Source organism: Anguilla rostrata, chromosome 15 (genome assembly GCF_018555375.3).
Source record: "Anguilla rostrata isolate EN2019 chromosome 15, ASM1855537v3, whole genome shotgun sequence".
Taxonomy (NCBI): domain Eukaryota; kingdom Metazoa; phylum Chordata; class Actinopteri; order Anguilliformes; family Anguillidae; genus Anguilla; species Anguilla rostrata.
The window spans coordinates 24645178-24668771 of record NC_057947.1 but is presented as its reverse complement, the minus strand read 5'-3'; the positions used below and the strand labels follow the sequence as shown (position 1 = coordinate 24668771).

At 41.5% G+C, this 23594-nt stretch overlaps 1 protein-coding gene across 1 annotated transcript; it reads left to right on the top strand.

Moving 5' to 3' along the window:
• Positions 1 to 570: 570 nt before the first annotated feature.
• On the top strand, positions 571 to 21745 carry LOC135240936 (uncharacterized). Its single transcript, XM_064310991.1, has 14 exons — positions 571 to 657; positions 905 to 1030; positions 1415 to 1507; positions 3238 to 3300; positions 3643 to 3801; positions 4026 to 4175; positions 4633 to 4791; positions 5211 to 5366; positions 5667 to 5791; positions 6286 to 6474; positions 7093 to 7243; positions 7999 to 8093; positions 12323 to 12388; positions 14303 to 21745. Exons 1-14 carry the CDS (start codon positions 627 to 629, stop codon positions 16634 to 16636), a joined length of 3897 nt encoding a protein of 1298 aa, XP_064167061.1. The 5' UTR covers positions 571 to 626; the 3' UTR covers positions 16637 to 21745.
• The last annotated feature ends 1849 nt before the right edge of the window (positions 21746 to 23594 follow it).

Genomic DNA, 23594 nt, shown 5'->3' with positions numbered 1-23594 from the left:
TAAGCCACAGGGCTTTCTGCCTGTGCGAATAACAATATGAGTTATTTTACTCACAAACTAAACGAGTCATAATTTTGGAATGATTAGTAATGCCTAAGTGGCCAGGTAAATATTTGGACGGAAATACAGAAATCCTACGACATTACTGCGGGTATAGGAGCTGTACTATACTATAGTATTCTGCACACTAAGTCGTTCGATGTTTCTATTAACTTACCTTCAATGACTAAATGAATGTGTTCGACCTGTCTTCTTTTATTATTTTTTATTTTTTTGCACGACCGAGAAATTATCTAGACTTGCTTTCCAGCTTGCTCTTAGGATGTTTTCGCATAATGATCTGCTTGAATACATGTAAATACATTTTAATATTTATGTAAAGACATTTACATATTATACCGTTAGTTTTCATTGCTTATCCATTAAATTCCCAGACGTACAGCAGTCTGACTACCACTTGCACAGACTAAACGTTTCCCGTTTACTTTAATTACAACATGTATATCTTGATTCTTTCTTCCACAATCTTTGCCGCAATATATCGTAGCTTAAACCTTTTAGCCTGTTGAGCCCCAGATCTTTTGGAGGGCACCAGGCTGGGGGCAGTTGTAGAGCTGATTAGAACAATGACGGGAGAGACAGTGCAGGAGATACCTGGTAAAGTGAATGACACAATTTCCTCAACTGATCACTAACATATTTTACAGCAAATCTGTCGAGCCATCATGTTAGCCTACCCATGTTCTCTAATTACACATGCTAGCTTTGATCTAGTTGCAGACAGTCATACTGGTAATCGGTAACTGGTCAGCTTTTGCTTTGTCCAGCAGCTTGTGGTTGGCGGCTCATGCCCCGTACACACTGATAATTTATAACTGTTATTTTTTTCTTGTTTTCCGTATAGAATCTGGAGCAGTGTTCACTTTTGGGAAAAGCAAGTTTGCAGACAATGTACCCAGCAAATTCTGGCTGAGAAATGACAGACCTGTGGAAATCTGCTGCGGTGATGAACACACAGCATTAATCACAGGTGTTGACATTTATTTATTTATTTATTTATTTATTTATGATAAATTTATTTTACTTTTCTCTTCTACATGCAGTGTTTCACTGTACTGAATTGCCACCACTGTATATGATTTTAAACACAGATCTAATGAGTCTACTATTAGGGGAGGCATTTTTAATCATAATTTTTCTGAAACATAATTTTTCATACTATATTAGGGAAAAGACTTATTTAATTTTAACCTCCATTAAGAGTCCATAATATCCAGTTCCAGTAATGTAGAATGTCAATCTTAAGAATGTAAGTGTATGTATGTAAATACTGAATAGAGGGTTACTCTTTGGCTGGACAGGCTGTGCTTGCTCCAAGCAGCATGCTGTTTTCTGATTGTTTGTGTCTTCACAGGCGATGGGAAACTGTATATGTTTGGCAGTAATAACTGGGGCCAGCTGGGCCTGGGAACAAAGACGACAGTGAATAAACCCACTTGTGTGAAAGGTTAGTCACCCCGATTTCTGCCTGTGATGCCATGGCCAAGTGTTATCTGTTGCCAATGGCAACAAGAACTTTCTGATGTTCTTTGCTTCCATTTGCAGTTGTGTTTTTTTTTTTGCTGAAAGGCACTTCCTGCTGGATGCCCATAAATAAGCCTCAGGTTCAGAAAGCCAAAGTGCATCTGAAGTGTGCTCTGCTGTTATAGCCCCACAAATGTGTAGCATGTTACAACTTGCGTAACATGATGTAACATGCAGGTAACTTGCATTTTTGACTGTTTATTAATCCTGAGGCTTACATGCTACTTGGTGAGGAATCGGGGCACAAACAGGGCTGTAGAAGGGAGGGAGGGGCTTCACCAAAGACACAGACCTGGATTTGTTTCTGCTCTGCAGCTGTAATCCCCAGTCTGTAATCTTGTGTAATCTCCAAAGCAGCAGAAGCACATGGAGTGGTGGGGGTAGATCCACAGCCTTCCAATCTGGCAGTTCTTCTCTGTGTGAATACAGCGTTAGAGCCACTTTCCTTCCTTCTGATTTGTATGTGCGGCCCTCGAGCCATTATTGGTTTACAGCTGAAGTTACATTGCACTGGTAATAATTCTCAGCAACACTCCCTTGAGACAGGCGTTTATTAAAAAACTGGGCTGTGTGCTGGACCACTACTGTGAGAAAAAATATGGGATATGACACTATTATTTACCCTACACATTGAAGCCCAATTTTCTTAGTGTGTTCTCCCTGTCAGTTATGTTTATGCACACACACATCAAAAATAAAATAAAGGGTTAATAGTACCCTAAGCATTAAGTGGTTGTTAGACATGCATCAAGAGCTTGCATTAAGATCCCAGTCAAACAAATATTTGAAATGGTTCAATTGTATAGATGCAGGACAAACTGGAAATACTCCAGTGTATATCTCTGTGGATATTTGATGAAACAATGGTACTGGCAAAAACATATGACAGGGGAATAGGTTTTTCTTTCGCTTCTGACTTACTGGCATCTAACAAGTGAAAACATTTGAGATAAAGAATTTTACATATGTTTGGACTGCAGCTGACTAAACTCATGGCCTAGATGGGGAAAGTTGCCTGTTCTCATCATTGAACATTCTCAATGCAGCATTAATGTTAGGTCATGTACTCCGGTACATGTAGTGGGGATTTGTTTATGAAAACTTTGTATCTTAAATCAGTGTCTAAGAAATAAAGAATAGTTCTCTGACTTTCTGCTTTCCCTGTATATGAAACATAGATGTTTACTGGAAATAATAGGCAGAGATGGTCTCGGGGGCCCAATCAGCACATGCCATAGGTGTTGTTTTGCAAGTGCAAATAAAGTGCAAAATCAGGTTCTTGCCTTGGCACAAATGTGGCACCACTGTGTCACACGTTACACAATTAAACACACTTTTCAGATGTATGTGAAAATTGATACTGACGGTGCAGTTCTATATCCAGTCCGGATATTTGCCTGACACTGGTCACGGAGAGTTGGTTCATTATTTTTGCAGTACTTTATAATAACCAACCAATTTAGACCCAGTAAACCAGGTCAGGTAAGTGTCTTTGTTAAATTGCTATGATTAAATTATTTTTCTGCCTCTGTAGTAATGGCAGGAGAATAATCAGTGTGGCTGTTTTATGATTATTCTCTTTGCAGTGTTAAATTATCCTTGTTTTTAAAATTCATATCCCAAAAAATAATTCATTCTTTATTTTGTTTTAAGCCCTAAAGCCTGAAAGAGTGATGCTAGCTGCTTGTGGACGGAATCACACAATCGTGTACACATGTAAGTTTACACAACATTTAAGAATATATAAAGCATTGATTTTGATGGATATATTGTATATACTGTAGATTATATATACTACAGCGCCTATACTCATTTGATATGACTGTGGCACAAAATCTGTGAATAAATCAGTGAAAAAAATTCCTGTAATAAAATGCAATAAATATCTGAATGTCAGAGCAGATTATGATGGCTTGCTGTTCCTGTGAATTTACCATCATAAAGTCACACGTGAAGTAAGATTTCATCACACTGGACCCGTGAGCAGACGGTTTTGAGTTTGAGCTCTGTGTAAGGGTAAGGTTGCGGAGTAAGCGAGCGATGATGACTGCTTCTCAGCGCGAGGGAACGTGTACGCGGCCGGCGGCAACAGAGAAGGGCAGCTGGGCCTCGGAGACCGTGAGGACAGGACGTCGTTCCAGCTGCTGGGCTTCTTCAGCTGCCAGGGCCCAATCAAAATGCTGGCTGCCGGCTGCAACATCTCTGCTGCTCTCACTGGTATGCATGACACTCTCACCTTCACCTGTTCGCTCTTCTGTGATAGGTCCAAAGGTGCATTCTTTGACAGGTGATATCAGGACAGGATGTTCTCCTGGCACAAGAGATATTTAGGGCCGAAAATCTGTATTTCCTGATTACTCAGGCACAGTCATATTGGAGACTCTCACACTGCAGTTAGTGTTTTGCATAACATGTCTTCTTGCTCTCTGTTTTCTTTGCAGAGGATGGGAGGTTGTTTATGTGGGGGGACAACTCGGAGGGTCAGATCGGACTGGGAGATGAGAGCAACACACTGCGCCCTCGGGAGGTGACCGTGGGCAGGCCTATCTCCTGGGTCTCCTGTGGCTACTACCACTCTGCTTTTGTCACAAGTATGAGCCCACACACGCGCACACACACATATACACACATATACACACACACGCACGCACTCACACACACACTCATGGAGACCAATGATATCTGCCTTAAAAGCTGATATTCGACATCTGTGGCCTGATAACAGAAGCATATACCTGCTGCTCAGAGAGTGGGTGTGGTTAGCAGAAATGTCACCATTCTCAGCTATTTTTGAAGGTGGTAGACAGTTGGTTATACCACGCCTGTGAAAAAGAAAAAAACTTTGAATTGGGAGGAAAAAAGGAAGAAGTTGGTCACAAACAACATAGATTTCCATAGCTGGCAGCCATCACCAGAGCACTGTGATCAGAAACAGGAAGTCTTTATGTGGACTGGAGGAAGTGTGGGACAGTTGTTAAATTGTCTTTGCCAATGTGAAACCCGCTCTGTCATCATTAATCTGTACCTCATTTCTGTACCTGTCTGCAGTTGATGGGGACCTGTTCACCTTTGGGGAGCGTGACGGGGGGAAGCTGGGCTTATCCCCTGAGCAGCTAGACGAGCACAGAGTGCCTCAGCCTGTGCTGACCATAACAGACCGGGTCATCCAGGTGGCCTGTGGCGGGGGCCACACCGTGGCCCTCACAGGTAGGAGGATGGAGGAGGGTTTCTGAAGAACACTGGGTGTGAAAACCTCCCTTTCGGCACCTGAATCCTCCATGATGGCTCTGGCCCATTTACTCAAAATGTTTACAAGGCATTTGCAGCCTGGCAAGGGCCTGCCTGCTTGGAAAGAATACAGGAACAGGCATCAAATATTTCATATTAAAATGTATTCAGACTGTATAGTGTATGACCTCTCAGAACAGTGTCCTGATTCTTATCCATGTGCTTTTGATGGTGGTGAAAGAAAAGATTCTCTGTGTTCACTGCTCCTCAAAAGGGTTAATGATGTGGACAATATTCCAACCTGTTGAGCTCTATCTGATGAAGACCCCTGCAGTGTTGAACCTGTTACCCGAGACATTTCCTGACATGTGAGCACCACCTTCTCTGTGCTGTTTCAGAGGATGAGCTCTACACGTTCGGGCTGGGTCAGTTTGGACAGCTGGGCCACGGCACCTTTATCTTCCAGTCCCCCGTCCCCAGAGTGGTGGAGCACTTCCGGAAGGGGAGGCTCAGCCGCGCGGCGTGCGGAGAGAACCACACCGCCGTGGTCACAGGTCAGCGGTCGCAGCGAACGCTACGCAGAAACATGTGTGCGCGTCTCCAGTTCCCAGCTCACAGCCCGCATTGATTACGTCTTTCTTTAGTTTCGGGCTGCAGTGTAGTATAGGAGTCAGGGAACCAGGCTTGGGACAGAGGATCCGGGCGAATTTTAGATGCTGTTATTTCACATCTGTTTGGTGCCTCACCTCGGCTCTTCTCTTGAAGCTCTCGCATAGCAAGCATAGTGGCTAAATGTTTGCTGTGGGAGATTCCGCCAGGCTAAACGTGGCCCCCTGCTTGTTTTCTCCCCCCAGACACTGGGCTTCTGTACACGTTTGGAGATGGCCGCCATGGGAAGCTGGGCCAGGGGGAGGAGAATTTCACCAACCTGTTCAAGCCCACGCTGAGCCCGCGCTTCCTCAAGTACCGCGTGCAGTCTGTGAGTCCCCAGTCCCGCGGGGACCCCCTCAGGTTACCATGGAGATTGGTGTGTGTGTGTGTGTGAATGTGTGTGTTAGGGCTGTCAATCGGTTAACCGAGTAACCACAGTAACATGCCCCTATGACAGTAAAAACCGATTAACCTTTGGTTAAAAATATGTCATTCATGTATTTATTTTGCACATAACAGAGCAAGACACTAGTATAGTTACTATTCCCACGCGACACAAAATAACTTTTAAACGTGTTGGGTGTCAGCATGTGTGTATGTGTGTGTGTGTATGTTTGCACGTGTGAACAGTATGTGTGTGTTTGTGCGTGCATGTGTGTTTGCACGTGGATGTATGTATGTGTGTTTGCGTGTGCATGCGTGTGCATGCGTGTGTGCGTGCGTGTATGTGTACAGTATGTGTATGTTTGTGCGTATGTACAGTATGTGTGTGTTTTCGTGTGTGTGCGTGTACGTATGTGTGATTATATAAATGTGTTCCAGGTGGCCTGCGGAGGCTGCCACATGCTGGTACTGGCTGTGCCCAGGTCTGAAGAGGAGGAGTTGTCACTGGAAGACGATGACGTCACAGAAAACTACCTGGAGATGTCCTACATGGAGCTCCTGGGCAGCACCTCTGCCCCCGCCCCCCTCCAAAGGAGCCTGTCTGCCCGGCTGAGGCGCAGAGAGAGGGTGAGAGCAGCCGTCTCCGTCTCGCCCGCCATTTTAATGCTGTTGACCTTCCCAGCTACTGAGATCAGGGCCTATATTTACAAGGCATCTCAGAGTAACAGTGCTGATCTTCGATCATTTCTCCCTTTTAGCCCATTAAGAATAAGGCTAAGATATAAACAAGAGAAACCGGACCCTAGATCAGCACTTTGAGACACTTTATGAAGATGGGGACAGGTTTTAATAGCATTTTATTTTAGCTTTAGCCAATTTATGATTCTTTATGAGTCAGTGAGCTTTTGAGTTTATTAACTGAGCATTTAACATGCTTATTTTGTTACTGATATTCCTATAAATTGAGACAAATTAAAGATAATGCTTTTTCCATTTGGCAGGTTTTGTACTGTAGGTTAAGTGTTAATTAATTTTTGTTCCACTAGGGGTCAGTGTTCTAACACAAATTCAAGGCCGTGGCTTCAAATCCCAGGTCTGGCACTGCCGCATTTCTTATTCACACAGGAGGCCATTCATCTGACAAGCATAAAGAAGCTAATTCATGCTCACAAGCTTACTCATTAAGCTGTGACAGGTCTGACTGTTCCCTGCGAGTAACTCAGGTGAGCGACTGCTGGTTTTCAGGAGCGGTCTCCGGACCAGTTTGGGCCCATGTTCCGCACCTTGCCTGCTTTGACATGTGGGTTCCTCAGTGCCTCCTTGCCAGTTCCCAGCCAGACCCTTCCTGCCAGACGGCCACCCAGGAACACACACAAACCGGCCCCTCCGAGGACAGGTATGGGCAGCTAAAGGGTACTCCTGAAAAAGAGAACACTTATAGCTGGATGTACAGATTCTAAAAAAATTTATCAGCCGTCTACTCTAGTACTACCTGTGTACTGAGTGTGAGCAGCCAAATGATTCTATTTTTTAGGAACAATTCTTCAAACTTATGCAATTATCTAAAATTTCAATTTCATTTATATGTTTAGCAGTTTTCCTTAACCAGAATGACACCTACAGCTTACATTGTTTTTATATACATATATATATATCAGCTAATGAACTTATACAGCTGGATATTTTTACTGAAGCAATTCAGGTTAAGAATCTTGTTCAAGGGTACAATAGAAATCATATTAAAGATAGCAATTGTCCTGCAATTTGATCCCATAACCTACACAGTAGTTATGGTACCTTATGTACGATATCTACACATGTACTGTTAAAATAGTTGAGCCCATCTACTTACTGTGTACTGAGGGGTAAGAAACCAAACATTTCACTTGTTGTTTTGTTTTTAATACTTTAGTGCTTTTAAAAACAGTCCTTTTAAAATGAGTGTTCTGCAATGAGTGTTCTGATGAGGGGGAGTAAAATTTTGCATTTGTACGGTTGATTTATTCCACTAAGAAAGATCATAAGAGTTTAATTCTTTTAATCCCCAGTGGAGCTCAGGAAAGGTAAAGCTGGAGAGGAAGTGGCCAGATGTTACTGTAATCAGTGTATCACGGTCAGTCTGGTAACTCAGTCTCCTCTGCTTGACCGCAGGAAGAAGGGAACGTGAAAGATCCACCGATGAGAAATCCCACGAGGATGACAAGAGCATTAATTATTTGGGAGATACCTCTGACTTGCTAAACCTGGTGGGTAAACGATCTTATTCATTTTTCCTGTGGTTTCTTATTCACACACTCACACACATGCACACACACACACACACACACACGCACTTACACACGCATATGCACACACACACACACGCACATGCACTTACACACGCATATGCACACATGCACTTACACACGCATATGCACACACACACACACTTTTTTAAAGGCCAAACAGTGTATTAAAGGGACAACGTACAGATTTAAGTCTTAAGATTTATTCTAATAATTTAAGACTCAGGTTAAGTTTATCAGATTCCTGATATAATATCATCAAATAATATCATCCCTTTTTACCCCATTAACAGTAAAATAAAGCTGTTAGAACTGCATAACAAATATTCACATGTGAATTCAAAATTCACACATGTCAGAAAAAAGCTTAAGATGGAGGTGCTGGTTATTCAATACCGTTTGTTGTGTAGTTGAAGAGTGAGAATATTGTCCTGTGAGACTTGTGGTGACAAGAATAGACTCACCTGGGTAATGCTCACATTTATAATCTTTGGTCGCCTTCAGATTCAAAATTTAACACAGAGGCGTGACTTCTCTCATCACTCTGTTCTGACCACATCTGACCAAACTGCCGTTGGATTGGAATGCAGTCCTTGGGACATGAAACTTGCCTCTTTGTGCAGCCACATGAGAGAAGAATTACCATTATATTAGAACATGCACGGAGTGTGAATACAGCATGTATACTACCCTTTGAAAGAACCATTATTTTCATAGGTATGCATTTGGTTGGGCCAAACGATAGAATTATGGCGTATTTCATTTCTTTTCCAGTTGCATCCCATGCATTTCGTCAAGGCCTTGTCAAAATCTAAACAGAAATGTCTGACTTCGGATTTATTTAAATTTTTTTGCAAAATTTATGTCTGGTAGCTGTGAGAACGATACAGAATTTAAAAAAAACTTATTTTACTACATACACAAGGAGATGCTGATAAGAGTACATTTACAGTATTTTGCTTACAATTTTTTTTTTCATTTTCATTTCACCTTTATTTCACAAGGCAAGTCATTAAGAACAAATTCTTATTTACAATGGCGGCCTTTAAAAAAATTTTTTTTTGTGTATGTGTATTTGTTCAGAGAATTTGATAACAGAACAACATAAAAAGCAAGTCTCAAGCCCATATTTGCACAGTGTAAAGCAGACACAAGACAAGGCATATTTCCACTTGCTGCTGCACTCAGTAAGCTGCAATTATCATGTTTTTCCTTCATATATTTATTGTCTAGACGCATGTCATTAAAACATACTCTGGGTTGTTCTTAGAGAAAACTAGTGAAAAGGTTTGTTGACTGCTTTTTCCAAAGTATTTAAGTGGCATCTTGATACCAAACGTATCGTAGGTGAAAAGGTATACCTGAACAACCCTGTATACAATAACAATATTAGTGCAATATTAGTTGCTATAGGAGGTGAAGGCAATACTGATCCTAGAGTGCCAGTATTGTTTCTGGTTTTTGAAGACTTGATTGCAGGAGTCTGATGTATTATAAATAGCCTGAGCCACTTGTATATCCACAGCCTGAACTGCTTTATCTCTCCAACACATGGTCACCTGCATTCATTTAGCCTAATAATTAAGAGAGTTACGCATTTAAAAGCTTAGATGGAGAACCAATCAGGAACAACTCTGTCTGGCACTGAAACTGAGAGAGGCTGAGAGGTCAAACAGGGAAGGTGAAACGATACGCTGACATTCCATTTGAGGACAATTATTCACATTTTCAATAGAGCTGGGTTGTCTAATGGTAGCTTGCAAAAGGGACATGAAGACCTTTTTACCCCACAGGTTGTCATTTGCACAAACACAAACAATTTTCAGTCCTGTCAGTTTGTTGTTGCTTTGAGGTCTCTCTTTCTCGGTCTCACACAGTAATTTGCCTCTCTCCATATGTAGTGCTGTTGACATAGGAAGCCGTGACACTTCTTTAATTGAGTGCAGCTGTTTCAGCATGCGTCTCACTGGAAATAATTCCTACCAAAAATTGGACTAGACATATAAATTATAGTATGGTAATATGCACAAATCCAATTCCTGCGGTCATAATATCACTGTACAGTTTATTTTACATTTACATGTTTTTTTTCTCTTTTTTTTGCTTGTAATGTCAGCAGGTCGTCAGATGCTTCTGTAAATAGCTAAAACATCCTTAATTGTTAAAATGAAGGTTATTTTAGATTTTAGAAATAAAATCTAATCAAAAATGTCTTGGAAAAACCCCAGAAAGTTAAGTATCCCTATGAATTCAGTATGCTACAGATGCATCAATACAAATAATACTGCAACTACTCATCCACTAAAAAGACATTTAACATGCTACCAATTAAATTTGATATTTTCTAATTAAATATAAATAATTAAATACAGCGAACTAATGCTACAGTCTAATGTCAAAACTGCTTATATTAGTTGCCTTTTATTAAGTTGTTGCTTGTTCTAGCACTGCAAATAAATGGGTATATTTGGCTAGCAAATGCTGTAGTTTCCTATCATCCAGATGAGTTAAACATTAATCCTTTGACAGGAAACCACAACCACAAACATAGCTATATCTCATTTATCTTGGCCATTTACACAACAATAGTCTTTATGTGTCACACAGAGCATTTTTAAAAACAGGGCTTTTGACTTAATGCTTCAAGCATTTACTCTGTTTATATTCCATGTTATGCCTACACTTGGTATGGGTTTGTTTTGTCCAACTAAAATGTTTCACTGAAGTTCTGAATGATGTTACATTTCTTCAGACGACATATTAGATATACTTGAAAAAGTATTGTACAATTTAAACAGTAAAATATTTTGTAGTCAGGGGTGTCCAACATCCAATCATGGCACTGGTAAGCAGTGACCAGACATATTTAGTATCCTTTATACATTGTCATTTATTTATATAATTTAATTTGACCTTTATTTCAGGACACAGATCCACTGAGAACTCAATACTCCTATACTATACTCATATGACACATTTGGGAATCCAATGTTGTATGGAAAGCAAGGGGTTTTGTAGCCAGTCAGATGGTGGGGTGTGGTTGGGGTGTGGGGGGAGGGGGGGAGGGGTTGATGAAGTACCCAAAAGCAGAGAGTCAGCTTTTTCTGGTGTTACTATCCATGTTTCCGTGTTCTTTTGAAAATTCCAGTAGGAACTAATGACCATATTCAGTCAGGACCTAGGTTTAATGTCACATTTGATGAACGGTTTGTAAGAGTTAGGAGTTCCTGCTCAAAGCCCACGCTGTCTGTGCCTAGAGACCAAAACCTCCTTCCAGCGCTGTGTAGGACTCCAGGAAAATGTGTGGAGTGATGTGAGACGTCTTGTGCTTCCCAGGGGGTGTGCCTTTTCCTGCTTGGACCTCGTACACTGCAAGCCGCAGATTTCAGCAGTGCAGTTTATGTGATTTTTATTATGTTTTACTGAAATTTTCCACTCTGTCTTTCCTTCACTGTGTTTACCTTTCATCTGCCTTTTTTTCGGGGGGGGGGGGGGCAGTATTTTCCATCCCATTCCATCACAGTGTCTGTATCAGATTGCCTCCAGCTTCCTAACTGTGCAGCATACATGAAATGATGTTGATATATTTTCTTGCAAGACATGACGTGAGTAAAGGCGTCTGCTGACTCAGCCCTGCGCTGCATCCCCTTGTACCTCTTCCCCGTCCCAATCCACCTCGCTCCTGAGCTTGTAGCCGATCGGCAGCAGAGACCAGGCTACAGTCCAGACACACTCTGTATTGATCTTTCCAGAACAGCTAAGTGAAAGACCAGAATGTTGAGTCACTGTGGTCTTGTTAAGGCTACTTCATAGAGAACGCGAGTCACACAGCCTGCCTTAAACCGAGTGCATAGAAAGACAAGAGCAGCTCCCAAGGGCATTATAGGATTCGCTTGAGAGAGTTTAGATAATCTTTGTAAGTTTATGCTGTTTACACCCTTTTAAATTTTGTCTATCCATACATGGTTTTCATTTTATTGAAACTGTGGATATTGCATTTTTTCTACTCTATTGGCAAGATGAGACAAGAGGAGAACACTTATACACACTGTGTGCCTCAAACTTCATAATAGATTAGGATTGGGAATATGACATGGTGGATGGGTATTGGTCAATGCTGTTTTCTCTCTATCCTTTGTAGTGGTGATCTCAGTGTCCTTAAAGTGATGTTTCCTGTCCTTGTGTTGCAGACCCATGTGATGAGGACGAACCAATCTGAGAAGGCTCTGAACTTCTCCCCTGTTCATAAGGAGAAGGTGGGTCACTGGCTCAGGGTGTTTCTGCTATAGAAAATGGTGCTGATAGATTTAGTTTAGTTTTTGCTTCAAAAACAATTTGCATTTTATGATAATGTTTTATTCCACACCTAGTTAGTTTATGAGAATAACCTTGTTTTGTTTATTCACAAGAGTGATTGATGATGATGATTGGAGATGATGTACAAAGACGGACAAGCATGCAGCCAAACTTACAGTAACACTTGGCAATAGCGCATTTGCTGCTTTTGGATTACTTGGGTAATCATGCCCTGGGGAGACAGCGTGTCTTCAGGGACCATGCAGATGAGTTTGTGTTGTGCAGTGGATGGCTGATTTTTTCACAAAAGCCTGAAGTCGGCACGCCTTTCATGGGATTACAAGGGTGTTTCCTTGTGCTAATCGACATGAACATGCACACACATCCAATTTGTGAAAAACTGGCATTCATTATCTGTTATTTTAGAAAAAAAGTGTTGGCAAATGATATAAATCAGTTGTATTCTCTCTGAATTTCTACTTGTAGGAATTGTAAATTGTGTGGAGTTATCAGAATCTAGTTTCTATAAGGTTTTCTGAGAAAAAACTCACTTATGGTGATGGCTGCATTAGGGATTAGTGTCAGAATGAGAGGAACAAATTTGTACCAAGATTGCATCCTTGGGATTTCAGACTATGAGTCATTTGACCTCACCTTCCACAGAGTCAGTGATTTCACACTGATGATACACAATTAACTGAGGTGGCTTAAAAATAATTGTCAACAGACATTGAACAGACAGTCTAACAAAAGTTCACTAAAGGAAAATAAATGAATAGAAGAGTCCTGTGTTCAGCTCATTAATTTTAAAAAAACCAAGAGGAGAAAGGTCTCAGTCAGTTCCTTGAAAACAAATGCATTCCTCTGTGACATAGTCCATCAACAACAGTTTGAATGATTGCAAGGGCTCAAGTTTGTCATGTCAAAGGGAACCTTGCATTTCATTCCACAGGTATGGTGTAAAGAAACTAAAGTCCTGTTGAAATGAAGCACAGGGAACTGTGATAGGCAGCATTTAATAGTTTTAAATTTGACGTGGATACTTGCAGATGCTTGTTCTGAGTTTCTTTGTAAGTTTATCTGAGTTTTTCATCCAAATTTGATTTGAAGGCCATCTAGTATAAGTATTTCAGAATCAGTAGAGCATTTTATGCAGCATCCAGAGAAGGTCATAAATGGTTTTGAATTTAGAGCAAGTTTTGGGTAAAAAGTGCATCTTTATATTAAAATTAATGATTATATTAAAAGCTTGCTGAAGGTTTGGGATAGCATGTGTCATAGAGGAGGCAGTAGCGTACATCACTAACATCTGCATAAAAATGTATTTTACAAAAATGCTGCTTACATTAAAACCAATATCATGTACATACAATGTAAACAGGATTGGACCTAGAATAGACCCCTGTGGAACACCTTTTTTTCCTTATTTCAATAGATTTTGATTGGATACCAGCTGCAATAAATTGGGACCTACAGTATCTGTAAAATAGTTATGGAACAAATTACATACATTCTGGTCTAATCAAACAGCATACAACTTTTTTATTAACAGAAGTGATCCACAGTGTCAAATGGTTTAGAACGATCTATTATATGTTGACACTATCGAGTGACCCTACAATGTCATAAACAACATGGTGCAGTTGAGATGGTTCTGTGTCCTAGTCTAAAGCCAGACTGACATGTGTTGAGAATACAGTTACTTGACAAAAAGGAGTGTAGTTCAGAATTAATTAGGGATTCTAAAATTTTACTTGTTTAATGATTTCCCCTCTGCATGTTCACTCACATCTCTGCTGGTTTCCCCCTCTGTATCATCATGTCTAATCCTCTCTCTTTGTCCTTGGCTTTTTCATGGTATGATGGAAAGGAAGAAAGCTGAGGTTGTGAGGAGGGGTGGTAAGAATGTGGAGAGGCAGATGAAGTTCCATGCAGAAGAACAGGCCTCTCCAGGGGAAAAGGTGGGCCTCAGGCCACAACAGGCCCTGCCCACTAAATTGCTGCAGACTCCACAGTCTCCACTCAAACAAAGCCCCAGGCATGGAACTCTCTGGAGGATTGACAGTGGCAAGGAGAACATCCTTGCAGCAGGCAAGGGGGTGAAGTCTGCAGGCTCCAAAAGTGGTGGCGGGAAACCGAAATCAGATGCCCAGGCTTCAGTTCTTGGTGGGGTCCCTGAGCCTGGGCCTAAACCAGTGAAATGTGAGCCTGTTGGAACAAAAAGGCATCTCTTACAGGTGGATAGGAAAAGCAATGAGGTTGATAGGGAAAAAAAGGAGGTGAGGACACAGTCTGTTGAGGTCAAAGGTCAACAAATAGCAGAACAGTCTCCTAGTGACATAAAGGGCACATCTGTAAAACCCAAAATTACAGGAACAGGAAACCAGTGCGAAACCATGGAGGTCAAAAGTATACCCTTATTAGTCAAAAGAAAACAAGTAGAGGAGAAATCCACACCTGTAAGAGTTCAGACCAAGCCCATATTAGTGCAGAGTGAACCTGCTGAGGTCAAAGATGCACCAGAAAGACAAATAGCAACACATCTGCCCAGGGTTAAAAAAAAGGAAGTAGTTTCTGGGCGCTGCAAGAAGTTGCCTGAAGATTCTCCTGTGCAAAAGTCCAAATCAGCCACGAGCCTTAAACAGAAAGTAGAGCACCCAGATGGCATTTCTGAGGAGGGAATGAAAATGGACAGTGATGAGAAGGTGAAAAGACCTGCCTCCAAAGGGAAAGCAGGAAGCAGGAGATCCGCCATCACGGAAGTTGCTGCGTTCCTGCCAGACGTGGCTACAGCAGATGCTGTGCAGGGTGCGATAAGGGAGGTGGCATCGAGTTTGGGTGGTGCGGCAGCACCCTCCACCCCCCAGGGGCAACACCTCTCCTGGAGCCAGTCTTCGGGGTCCTGTGGCCCGAAGCCTGGGGAGCGGTCTGCAGTCACCATAAATGTTCTCCCAGAGGCAGGACGTCCCACACAGGAATTGGATGAGGGTGACATGGGTGGTAATCTGGGAGGTGAAATGGAAAGGTCAGGAGGCTGGTCTGAATCCAGTGAGGATGGACAGCTGTCAGATGAAGGAGAAAAAGAGAGCAGGAAGGAAGGGGGGGAGGGGGAGGAGAGTAGCAGTGGGGAAGCTGAGAATGAAAGCACCAGCAGCGATCAGAGCTCTGGGGGTCTGGATAACCGCAGTGAGGAGGCACAGAGCGAAAGAGGGGTTGAGGAAGAGGAGGAGGAGGGGGGAACGGAGAGCCGGAACTCTGAGGAGACACAGGATGAGGAGGAAAGTCAGGAGGAGGGGAGTGCAAGGTCCCTGAAGGATGGTGAGCAGACAACAGAAAAGAGTGAGGGAGGAGAGAAAAGACTGGATGAAGGGAGTGAGGCTGAGGTAGAGGGAGTGGAGGAGGAGAGTGTAGAGGAGGAAGGAGAAGAGGACAGTGGGGGAGAGAGTACCGATGAGGAACATGATGAAGGGGAAGATGGCAAAGTGAGTGAGGAAGATGAGAAGAGCAGAGAGGAATCAGAGAGCGAGATGGAGAGCAGGAAAGAGGGATCAGACGAAGAAGAAGAGGGTGAACAGGAAGTAAGTGAGGAGGGTGAAGAGTCTTCAGTGGAAGAAAAAGAAGGAGAGGGGGAAGAGGAGAGTGGAGCAGAAGAAGAGGGAGAAGAGGAGTCAGGTGAAAGTGGTGTAGAAAATGAAGAAGCAGAGGAGGATGATGATGAAGAAACTGAGGATGAAGAGGAGGAGGAAAAAGAAGAGGAAGGAGGGGATGGAGATGAGGGGGAGGAAGAGGGAGAAGAGGAAAATGAAGATGAGGAAGAAGAAGGGGAGGAAAAAGAAGAGGAGGAAGAAGAAGAAAAAGAGGGTGAAGAGGAGGAAGATGGAAAAGAAGAAGCAGAAGAAGAGGGGGAAGAAGAGGAGGAGGAAGCTGAGGAGGAAAAAGAGGAAGAGGAAGAAGAGGGGGAAGAGGAGGAGGAAGAAGAAGAGGAGGAAGAGGAAGAAGAGAGCACATCAGCAACAGGGAAAGCCAAAGGCAAAGAGACCCAGAAAGGTAAATCCGCAGCAACAACCAAAAAAAAAGATGGCAATGTTACCAAGCCACCCACTAAGGCCCAACAGGGCACATCAAAGAAGAGGCAGGCGCTTGATTCTTCACAGGACACCCAACAGTTTTGGAATGATGTCCTGCCTCAGTACCTCAATCTGAAATGACCAGCCTCACCAGCACCCTGATCACACACCAAACGTTTCATTACATGACAAGACATTTTTGTTTCTTTGACCAGCATAAACCAAATGTCCGGGAATAGAATAGACTAGAATAGAATACAATAGAATAGACTAGAATAGAAGAGACTGCTCTTCATTATGTTTTTTTTTCTGTTGGTGCTGTTGCCAATTTGAATGGCATTTTCTTCAAAACTAGAAATGATTCAGATGGCATCAGTGCAAAACTGCCATTTTAGCTCTTGACATTATTTTCCCCCCATTTTTAGCTCACTTGGGATCTAAAATTTCTGCCATAAAGGGGAATTTTTAATCAAATCGTGCATGCTCGATTGGCTCAGACCACACATATGCATGCTGCAGCAGAGATCATGTGGAAAGCTTCTCTGATTCATGGTGCTTTGCATTACAACAGGCAGAGTGCCTCAGTGTCGACCAACTCTGAAATCTACAGGAGTGACGGACTTTCAGAACCTTTCTAATCCTTCCAGAACCTGATGATTGCCAGGAAACAGACCAACTGCACTGTCGTTTGGAAAAGGATTCTTTCACATCAGGGGCCTTTTGGTGGTCACAGATATCAAAGAGAAAAGTTGTGAAAGTCATGAAAGAGAATAAAGCTTGCATAAAACATCTAAACAAGTGTGCTGGCAAGCTAACCTGTTATTCAAATTTAAGAACAGACCACACCGTGGTAGGATCGAGTTCCAAATATGAGTTCCACTGGCCTCTTTTGAGGCCTAGTGTGTAGATATATTCCTTTTTAAAACCATTCAGTCAGTCATGACAAACACATGTTCGATAGTGTATTGTTCAGTACTTTTGTTGTCGGTGCTGTGACTAGTAAATGGGAAGCCGTTCCCGAAGTCCGTATTTGGTTTTCCAAAGTCGGTATTTAGTTTCTTGAAGTCTGTATTTAGTTTCTCGAAGTTGGTATTTAACTTCCCAGAGTCAGTATTTGGTTTCCCAAAGTCAGTATTTGGTTTCCCGAAGTCAATATTTAGTTTCTCGAAGTTGGTATTTAACTTCCCAGAGTCGGTATTTGGTTTCCCAAAGTCAGTGTTTGGTTTTCCAAAGTCGGTATTTAGTTTCTCGAAGTTGGTATTTAGTTTCCCGAAGTTGATATTTAGCTTCCCAAAGTCAGTATTTGGTTTCTCGAAGTCGGTATTTGGTTTCCCAAAGTCAGTATTTGGTTTCCCGAAGTCGGTATTTGGGTTCCTGAAGTCGGTATTCGGTTTCCCGAAGTCAGTATTTGGTTTCCCGAAGTCGTTATTTGGTTTCCCGAAGTCAGTATTTGATTTTCCAAAGTTGGTATTTAGTTTCTCGAAGTTGGTATTTAGTTTAGCTTCCCAAAGTCAGTATTTGGTTTCTCGAAGTCGGTATTTGGTTTCCCAAAGTCAGTATTTGGTTTCTCGAAATCGGTATTTGGTTTCCCAAAGTCAGTATTTGGTTTCTCGAAGTCGATATTTAGTTTCCCAAAGTCAGTATTTGGTTTCTCGAAGTCATTATTTGGTTTCCCGAAGTCGGTATTTGATTTTCTGAAGTCATTATTTGGTTTCCCGAAGTTGGTATTTAACTTCCCAGAGTCGGTATTTGGTTTCCCAAAGTCAGTGTTTGGTTTTCCAAAGTCGGTATTTAGTTTCTCGAAGTTGGTATTTAGTTTCCCGAAGTTGATATTTAGCTTCCCAAAGTCAGTATTTGGTTTCTCGAAGTCGGTATTTGGTTTCCCAAAGTCAGTATTTGGTTTCCCGAAGTCGGTATTTGGGTTCCTGAAGTCAGTATTCGGTTTCCCGAAGTCAGTATTTGGTTTCCCGAAGTCGTTATTTGGTTTCCCGAAGTCAGTATTTGATTTTCCAAAGTTGGTATTTAGTTTCTCGAAGTTGGTATTTAGTTTAGCTTCCCAAAGTCAGTATTTGGTTTCTCGAAGTCGGTATTTGGTTTCCCAAAGTCAGTATTTGGTTTCTCGAAATCGGTATTTGGTTTCCCAAAGTCAGTATTTGGTTTCTCGAAGTCGATATTTGGTTTCCCGAAGTCGGTATTTGATTTTCTGAAGTCATTATTTGGTTTCCCGAAGTCGGTATTTGGGTTCCCGAAGTCGGTATTTGCTTTCCCGAAGTCGGTATTTGGGTTCCCGAAGTCGGTATTTGGTTTTCGTGTTCTGAGCTGAGGCTGGTGGGTGGAGCCACCTCCTTGTTAGTTGTTTAATGGGCAGAACGTGTTTGATTTGGGCCATCTGTGGCTAATCAGCCACAGGGTACATAAGCTTGCCTTTTAAGTTCATTTTGGGGGAAAGAGAGAATGGTGAGGTGTGTGAGAGGTTGACACAGTGGGCTTTTGTTTCCCCTGAAGCCTTTTTTTTTTTTTTTTTTTGCTTGCACCCAAAGACTTTATAATTGTAAATGTTTTTTATATTTATTTTGTGGCACATGTCCTTATTTTCAATGTTTTTGCAGTGTTATCAAAGTCAAGAGGATGTACAAAATAGTATTTGTTGGAATACATTTGTCATGAAAAAAAAAAATTGAGAACTTGTGGCAGAGCTTAGTCTGGGAGAAGCAATTGGGGCAATCCAGCACTACACCTACTAGTTAAGTTGAAAAGGCACCTGGGTTCGACAGGACAGCTAGCTGAAAAGCTTTTGTGCTCTTTGATTTATTTTGTCTTCATATTTTAGTTTATTTTTAACAGTGAAGATTCTTTTCAGACTCCTGGTCCTTTTTTCCTCCCAACAGAGCACATTTGCTTTCAGTTGGTGCCATTAGAAGCACCCTTTCAGTCGGCACCACCGATTCAACTTAATCTGACCGTTACCCATAGCAACAAGTGCTGCTGGTTATGGGCTAGCTTTATTGCACGAAGAAAGAATGTTACTGTAAACATGTTTCAGAGAAGAAGCCCTTCTGAATTAGTTTCCCTGATAAACAGGGCATTAAGTGGAGCGTTCCCTAGCTGGCCTGCCTTCACAGGGGACAGTTGCTCTACTGTGCACTTACCGTGCGAGCGTAAGGGTGAGAGCCCTTTGCAGCCAGCAGGCAGACAAGCGTTCCTTTGAGGAGGGAGCGCGAGGCTTGTGAGTGCTCTGCCGGCTGCAGTACGTGAGCAGGAATGAACACTGCCGGTAATGTAAACACTGGCAGCGCTCGAAGCTGCCCACTGCTCTGGCAGTGCGGTGCGCAGAGATGTGACACCTCTTTCACCGAGCCCTCATAAATAAGCTTCTGAGTCGCATGAGGAATCCAGTGGACTCTTGTCCAGGGTGTTGCCGTGTGATATCTTTACCTTACAAAAGCCATTTATATTTTATTTTAAGTTCCTCTGTGTCTTTAAGAACCATTAAGTGGTCATCCATGAATCCCTGTTTCACTGGGGTATAAATATGATGTACCAAACTCCCTTAGTCATCCTTCAACTTAGGGAAGATCAGGTTACACACCGATGAAATGAGACAAATGGTTTTTTGCCTTCATAAATCAAAAAAAAGTAGCTAAATACCTGAAAATACCCATATCGACTATTAGGGCTATACTTAAGTAGTTAAAACAACTGGAGCTTTGATGAACCTGCCCGGAAGAGTTGCGTAGCGACTGCGATGAAGATGGTTCAAAAGCCAAAAAAGTTCTCTTAAGGATTATACTAGGAGAACTGCAGAAGTTGCTTGCATCTTGGGGTCACCAAGTTTCCAAGACTACACTTAAGAGCACATCCACACCAACAAATATATTTTAACTCATTTCTTCAGGCAAAGAATTAAAAATATTAAGCAATGCATCCTTGAAAGGAAGATTATTTTTGGTGGTAATCACATGACCCTGAAAGGCATAAATGGGGAAACGGCAGAGACTGTGCTTCCCTCCTCTACCTACATACTAGAATCAGGCAAACGAATGGAGGTTGGAATAGTGAAACGCCTAATGGCATCACTCCAGAGAAGCTGCCAAATGACAGTTCAGAGTTAGCAGTAGTGATATGCAGGTGCTGCCAGGGGGCAGCAGAGAGCAGAGGCCTGCAATGCCAGGGCTCCACTGGACTAATGCAATCCATTCACTCTTTTTGTAAGAAAACAAAACGTAATATCCAATAACATGTATGTCTTCAAGAAAATACATTTCCAAGCATGAATAACTGAAAAACCTGTGAAATATTTCACATAGATTTCATATTTTAATGTTTCATTTTTTTTAACAATAAAGCAGAATGTGTAAAGAAACCAAAACATGTCTTTATTGCACTGGTTGTGTGTGTGTGTGTGTGTGTGTGTTTGCACTATAAATATGTCCAATATGTAGGAAATGCTTTTTACATTTGGGCTCTGTGTGCCTGAACAAGTGATGAGGCACACATTTTTAAGAGAAATGCACATCTCAATGCATGAAAAACAGCCTAAAGGAATGTATCATTGTACTCTACTTGGACAGTGTTGGACAGTGAGCAGTTATTTGTTTTTTGAGAAACATCTGGAATAATCATACTTCCACTATGAATAGTCGAAAACTGCAAGCCCATCATACAAACTATTGGAAATACTTTCATCTGTTAGCACTAAGTTTCCTGCAAGTTACTGACAATGTAGACAGTAACAAGTTATTGACATATTGACATTGACATTTATTGAAATTATTTTTTGTTGATATTCACTACAGAATTGTTTTGTTTTGTATGTTTTGTCAGTTTCTTGTTTTGTTGGAAATTGTCAGAGTTCTGCAGTGTTTTCCATTTTTATCTGAATCTAAAGAATTAAAAGAGTATTTCAAATATTTATTTGACCCAGACTGGGTGTTTGCTTGTCAAAACAAGAACTTAACAGAAAGAACTTGTTTTGCTATTGTGCTCCAAACATTTTCTGAAATATTTCAATCATGTCGGTCAACATTTCAGTTGCAATTCAGCCTTCATCAGTACAAGTTGAAAACATTTCAGCCCTTTCAACAGTCTGACATTTCAATATTAACCCCTTTCATTCCCTGTTTTTTTTGTTTTTAATTTGGAATGCCCAGTCATATTTATAAGTTTCCTGTACGGCAGGCAGCTCTCGACTCAACCTATGTATGAATCCCCTAGCAGCTGGAAGTCTGAGTCCCTGCCATGTCACATTTTTTAAATAAAAATACTCTTAAAAGAAAAACATTGACATTGTGGTTAATGAATCAGAAATGGTTCTGAACATAACATTAACTCCTCTGTCTGACTGCCTGTCAAAAAATTGGAAAGTAATACTGTAATTTCCAGTCCATTTTAGAAATTACAGTATTATTTTGTGGATCAAGACTGCCATTGCATATGGGGGTGTCTCTTCCATATTGTGTCATAGCAAAAACAATTCAGTTGTACAGGTAATTGTAATTCAGACTCCAGTGAACAAGCTATTTCTGAGCTGGTATGTTTGGGCTGAACCTGGCCTTGTGAAGCCAGTCTTAACATGTGGTTTTTGGGAGGGGCCAGGGGCGGAGCCTGGATTGAAGCCCAGCAGTCAGGCACCACGCGCTCCCTCCTCCCACCCCACTACTCTCCCACTTCCTGTGAAGACAAGAACCCCGTTTAGCTCCATCAAGTGCAGGCTTGCTCAAGCAAAGTGACCTTAGGACGCAGTCAGTTGTTCGGTGTGTGGAGTGAGAAAATCAGTGATTATATTTGCTGTGCCCCTCTGAAGGCCAGAGAACTGAACTCTGCTGAGGTTTCTCTCCAGTATTTTGGTCAAATGTATTATTTGTGAGTGAGCTTGTGCTTCATTTTGAATCTCTTAAAGGGGAAGGACACCTGTTGGACTGTGGTTTAAATGGATGTGAAATGTAATGTTTATGTCATGTAATGATTAAACCCATTCCTACTCCTGGTGCCCTGTGGCAGTTGTTCTAAGTGAAGTATTGTATCTGATGGACTTGAATCTGTACTGTACCAGTAACAACTGTGTCATGGAGTTCATTTGTAAAATACTTTGCATTTATTTATTTATTTATTTATTGCAGACTGGCCACATTTGGCCATATCTCTTCGAAAGAGAGAGAGTTTCATTTGACTGCAGGTTTGATTACCAGCTGGGTCACTGAATATTGTACTTAACTTGAATTACTTCAGTAAATTATCCATGAATAATGGACAGCTCTTACTGCACATTTTAACAAAGTAAGCTGGGTAAGTGACTGTGGATAAGCTGCTTGTGAAATAAAGCCAGTTATTGTGTATGCAAAGGCTGCACCTGCTGCTGGTTTCTCCTGGCACAGGGTTATTTGTCATGAACACATATAATTACAGTCACATGCTGTATAATTACTCTACATCATACAGGGATTGTCTTGCTTGAACAAAACATATGTAACATGAAATACTGTTCAAAATTGGCACATTTGGATACAAGAAAAGAGAGAAAACAACTACAAATCTAGTCACTGGTCCTTGGAACAGCTCTTTCTGTAATAAAATAGAAAAAAATCCTTTAAAAAGGGTTTTGCTGAAGTGATTACAAGACAGGGGTTGCTCACAAGACAACCAAACCACTTAAAATAAAAAAGAAGGCTGTGTACCATTTATATTCAGCTTTTCATTTAGACATTAAGCAGATGCTCTTATTCTGAGCAACTCAAAGTTACAAAAAGGCTAAAAGAACACTGCTTGGCTAAGAAAATTTATGAAGTCACAGCCATATCTGAGTGCGGTTGTAGAGCATGTGCGCTATAATTTCCCCTAATTCTGCACAGTCAGCCGTGTACACTTTGTATATGACATTAAGTAGGAAAAACTTTAATATTTTTTTAACAAACATGCGTAAAACTTCCACTCTGATTTATCTGCTAGAATAATGGTAGACTACTGTGTCAAAGTTCTGATATTTGTCTTGCTTAAACTAGCCAAGTCGCATCTAATTCCCTTGAGATGTATCGCAAGGGTGTGATGATGGCTTGTAAACAGTAATGTACTACATGGGTCAACAAAGTTTCCAGAAGAAAGC